We start from the raw sequence: 5,306 nt of genomic DNA on the forward strand, positions 1-5,306 counted from the left end.
CCACAGATAAGCACATGCAAGACATACATCAAGTGTTCTCAAATCCTTAAAGACCCAATCCGATAAGATAACTTCAAAGGGAAAACTCAATCCATTACAAGAGAGTAGAGGGGGAGAAACATCATAAGATCCAACTATAATAGCAAAGCTCGCGATACATCAAGATCGTGCCAAACCAAGAACACGAGAGAGAGAGAGAGAGAGAGAGAGAGAGAGAGAGAGAGAGAGAGAGATCAAACACATAGCTATTGGTACATACTCTCAGCCCCGAGGGTGAACTACTCCCTCCTCGTCATGGAGAGCGCCGGGATGATGAAGATGGACACCGGTGAGGGATCCCCCTCTGGCAGGGTGCCGGAACAGGGTCCCGATTGGTTTTTGGTGGCTACAGAGGCTTGCGGCGGCGGAACTCCCGATCTATTGTGTTCCCCGATGTTTTAGGGTATATGGATATATATAGGTGAAAGAAGTCGGCCAGGGGAGCCACGAGGGGCCCATGAGGGTGGGGGCGCGCCCAGGGGGGTAGGGCGCGCCTCCCTGCCTCGTGGCTTCCTTGAAGCTTCCCTGACGTCTACTCCAAGTCTCCTGGATTGCTTCCGTTCCAAAAATAACTCTCCCGAAGGTTTCATTCCGTTTGGACTCCATTTGATATTCCTTTTCTTCGAAACACTGAAATAGGCAAGAAAACATCATTTTGGGCTGGGCCTCCGGTTAATAGGTTAGTCCCAAAAATATAAAAGTGTTTAGTAAATCCCATAAACATCCAAAACAGATAATATAATAGCATGAATACTTCATAAATTATAGATACGTTGGAGACGTATCACGGAGCAGCCCTGCCAAACGTAATGAGTAGTTTATGTTGGAACTATCGAGGATTGGGTTCAGTCTGGACTGTTGGTGAGCTTCGCTGGCTTGTGAAGCTTCACTGACTCACCCTCCTCTTTTTGTCCGAGACGAAGATGAGGGATTCTCGTGTCTGTAATTTTATTGCTTATATTCTCCTTTACTACAAAACTCTACGATCCCATCTGCGAGTTGGCTCATATACTCCAGGGTGTAGCCAGTGGCCATAGGAGCCCTTTGAGCCCTCATGTGCGCCACCAGCCTTGGCACCCTCACCACCGGTGCCTCTTCTTCATCCATGATTTCTCCTAGATTAAGACGCATCGCAGATAGGTGTGAAGTGGGGTGGTATGGCGGCTAGGGCAAGTGGGGAGAGGTTCTGGCCGGATGGTTAGTGGTGGAGTGGTTTATATTGACACTCTAGGTGTAGGTGGCGGATGTTAGATAGGTGGGTTTTATTGACACTCCAGCTGTAGGTGGGTTTTATTAACACTAAAAGAAAAACCACATTAAAAGTCCATTAGGAAAATAATGGGAACCATCAGATAGACTAAAACTAAAGTTAGAAAGGATATTTTCATCATATTACACTACCATAATATATAATTCAATAAAGTAGTGTGAACCATACGATAGCAGTCTAACACCTAACCTCCATGTTTGCATTAGGCATTACAACTAAGATAAGAAGATCTACAAATACATCACTAACATCATCAGCTTCCATGGCCTGTTATATATATAAGAGCCTAATATATACTTAACCCCCAGACTTTCCACTTCATTCCTCTAGGATGGACTTGATCTTCTCCATACCCATATTTTGCTCATAAAACATCTCCCAAAGCTTTGTCAGACATCTTTTTAGTATGACAGGACAAGGCCCATCAACCCAAACGACCACTCCACAATCAAAACCTCATACGTGCAAATAACACAATTTAAGATAGTGAAAGTTAACAACTACACCTTTGTGAGTAGAGACTCTTGTGAGTACGTTGAAATAGTGAAAATTAACAACTACACTCTGACAAAACTGAGACAACTACACATTGACACTACAATAAGTCCACCACTCATTGAAATTTAGTTCATGTTAATCCAACCACACATTAGACATTAGTAATGCTAACTTGCTAAGTGAACTTGAACAATTAAGATTCAGTTAAATTCAGTCACATTTGACTACACGGTGAACTATAACAAGTTAGATACACAGTGAACCATAACAAGTTAAACACATAAACAACTATAGTCTCACAAAGTTAAAATAACTACACATAGACACTAAAAATAATCCATTGCTCATTGAAATTAACTTCATGTTAATCCAACCACATTGGCACACTGGACATGAGTAATGCAGATAACTAGACAGCACACATATAATTAGGCACTAAGAACTACATAATGAAACTACAATCTTTCTTAACAACTTCCGCAGCAGTTAACTAGACACTACATAGTAATCTACCACTATAGGAATGAAACTTCCATCTTTCTTTTCACATTTTCAACAACAAGATTGATTTAAATTCAACAAAACTACCATCTTTTTCCTCAACAGCAGGATTCAGTTAAATTCGGTGAAAGTTCCATCTTCCTCTTCAACAACAAGATTCAATTAAATTCAGTGAAACTACCATCTTTATCTTCAACAAAAAAATTCAGTCACCTTAATATAACAAGTTAACTACACAAATAAATAATATGCACTTAAATCAAACAACTACAAACTGAAAATACCATCAACACTATGAACAATAGGATTGAGAGCAACTTAATCTAACTCTGCACACTACTAGCCATTTACAAAGCAAAGTGCTAAGCTAGAACAATAAGGCGAGCATTGCTTACCTGCGCAGCACAGCCGTAAAACCTCCTCCCAGTGTCTATGCCATCAAATGCCACACATTTCTTCACACTGGCCTAGTGAAGCTTGCATTTGATGGACGGATCAGCCACTGTCCCACAGAAAGAAGCATCCACAATGGTCTCCGGGTTCTCATGCATTCACAACATCTAACCAATGGTTCCTTCCCCTGAGGCACAAATGAGATCTAAAATCGAAAATCCCCAAATCTAAACCCTAACCCGCCGGAAAACTTAACCATAAATCAATGTCCATGACAGTGTACTGGAGGTCGTCGCCGCTACTCTCCTCTCCGTTTTCCACCAAGACATCGCGTGGCGACGGCGAGCAGGAGCGGCCTCGGTGCTGACGTCGAGTGAGAGTGAGCAAGTGAGTGAGAGAGTGAATGAGCTGCTGTCGACACCACCACTTTGGACCATGGACCATTAACAGACGCCATTACACCCGTTGTCACGTGGTCGATTTCCCATGTCAAAACTTGATAAGAATTTTTGTCAGTTCTTTTTCCCACTGTGAACGATAGAGTTCGGTGTGTTTGCCACGTTTTGAAAAGTGGTGGTTTTTTGTGCGTTGTGACACGATTGTGGTGGTTTATGCATTTCACTCTATTTGGTATCACCAGACTAATACGACTCTCTTCTCCTTCCCCTGTTCTCTCCTTCCTACCGATCCCAAATTCCTGTGAATTGCTACCGCTACCTCTATCAATTGGGATATCCTACTGTGTCCTTAACCTTATACTGGAAGCAGACAACACATGTTCACTGGATGAAGGATTGGGATCAAAACACGAAGTACTTCCACACACGGTGGGGTCGGACAGAAAAAAGAAAAGTTATGAATCGTCTTAAGAGGCTTAGGAGGGAAGATGTGAGTGTAGTTGAGGAGGGGAGGCCATGACCATGAGAGAGGTGGCAACTAACTAATTTACGAGCCTTTCTCATGAAGAAACTTCTGTATACAACCATTTGCTCGGCAAGCACTTATTTTTAATTCAAGGACTATGCAACTACCTAGTCTTCTTTCATTGCATTTCCTTGCTCTTTGACGTGTTAGGATTTGTCGTGACCACCTGCTTTCCTCTCTCCATGGTTTGGCTTGTACTCCAAGCTGGTCTAACACGGGTGATTAGTCAATTGATTTGGTTGGGGACAGTTTACCAAATCTACGGAAGCTAATTGACCAGCCACACCAATCCTTGAAGGGCGCGGAAACATGGCAAACAATAAGAAAACATAACCAAACCGGCCGGCCGGCAGAGACAGGGTCAGTTGCTTGTCAAAGTAAATCCCAAGCCGGCCAGCTGCACCAATTCTCCATCTTGTATACAAGGACAGCTTCTCCGATACTACAATTTAGCCATTCAAAACTTCACCTCGGATCAGTTGCCATAAAGAGAATTTACTAACCCAGCCTCATCTCTCAAATCAAATTCCAGAGAAATTCTTCTCGAGGAAAGTATCAACAATCCATCCAGGTATGCATTTCTCAGCCAGAAACATGCGTTGGCCGCATAATTGTTTCCTCTAATCAATCAGGATTAACGGATCCTTGTTCCATCGATCCCTACGCAAGCTAGAAGCACGATCGACCATGGAGGTCATGGCAGGGGCGGTGTTGAGCGCCCTCCTCCACAAGCTGGACGCCGTGCTGACAGACGAGTACAGGCTGCAGAGGAGCCTGAGGGGCGAGATCATGTTCCTCCGCGCGGAGCTGGAGAGCATGCAGGCAGCCCTCGAGAGAGTATCCTCGCCGTCGGCGCAGCCGGTGGACAGGCAGGTCAGGATCTGGGCAGGGCAGGTCAGAGAGCTCTCCTACGACGTCGAAGACAGCATCGACAGGTTCATGGTGCGCGTCGACCTCCATCATCCGGGGTTCAGCGGGTTCATCGGCAGGTGCCTGAGCCTGCTGACCACGGCCCGGGTCCGCCACCGGATCGCCACAGACATCAGGGGCATCAGGGGCCTCGTCAAGGAGGTCGCCGACCGGCGCGGCAGGTACAGGGTCGACGATGGTGCTTTCGCCGTCCGGCGGCCTGCTGGCGCCACCGTCGACCCTCGCTTGCATGGCATGTACGAGGACTCGGCGAGGCTCGTCGCGGTGGGTGGGCCGAGGGCGGAGCTCTGCAGGTTGTTGGTGGAGCAAGAAGGCGCGGGTACCATGGATGGTCAACTGAAGGTGGTCTCCATTGTTGGGGTTGGTGGCCTGGGCAAGACGACGCTGGCGAACGTCGTGTACCAGCAGATCAGAGGCCGGTTTGACTGCGACGCCTTTGTCACAGTGTCCCTCAAGCCTGATCTGAGGAGGGTTTTGGGCAGCTTGCTCCGTCAGGTTAGTAAGCAGAGTTACAGCGAGGTTGAAGCATGGGATGTTGTGGAACTCATTGACAAAATCAGACAAGTTCTTCAGGATAAGAGGTGACGCCAAAACCCATCCTCTCTATATCAACAAGTGTTCGATTAGTTGACTTTAGTTCATATTGGTGTGTGCATCACTCGATGCTTTCACTATTTTTCAGAAAAGAAAAAAAACTAGCTTTAGTTCATCTAATTGTTTTTCAAGTTTTGATTTATTTTAGAATTTGAAT

At 45.5% G+C, this 5,306-nt stretch overlaps 1 protein-coding gene across 1 annotated transcript in view; it reads left to right on the forward strand.

The window, feature by feature from the left end:
- The first annotated feature begins 4,312 nt into the window (after positions 1-4,312).
- LOC123048424 (disease resistance protein RGA5-like) overlaps positions 4,313-5,306 on the forward strand; it is a 6,553-nt gene continuing 5,559 nt past the window's right edge. Inside the window, exon 1 of the mRNA XM_044471527.1 lies at positions 4,313-5,136. Within this exon, the coding sequence (XP_044327462.1) occupies positions 4,313-5,136 (824 nt within the window). The remainder of the gene's footprint in view (positions 5,137-5,306) is intronic.

This window comes from Triticum aestivum, chromosome 2D (assembly GCF_018294505.1).
Source record: "Triticum aestivum cultivar Chinese Spring chromosome 2D, IWGSC CS RefSeq v2.1, whole genome shotgun sequence".
Lineage (NCBI taxonomy): Eukaryota > Viridiplantae > Streptophyta > Magnoliopsida > Poales > Poaceae > Triticum > Triticum aestivum.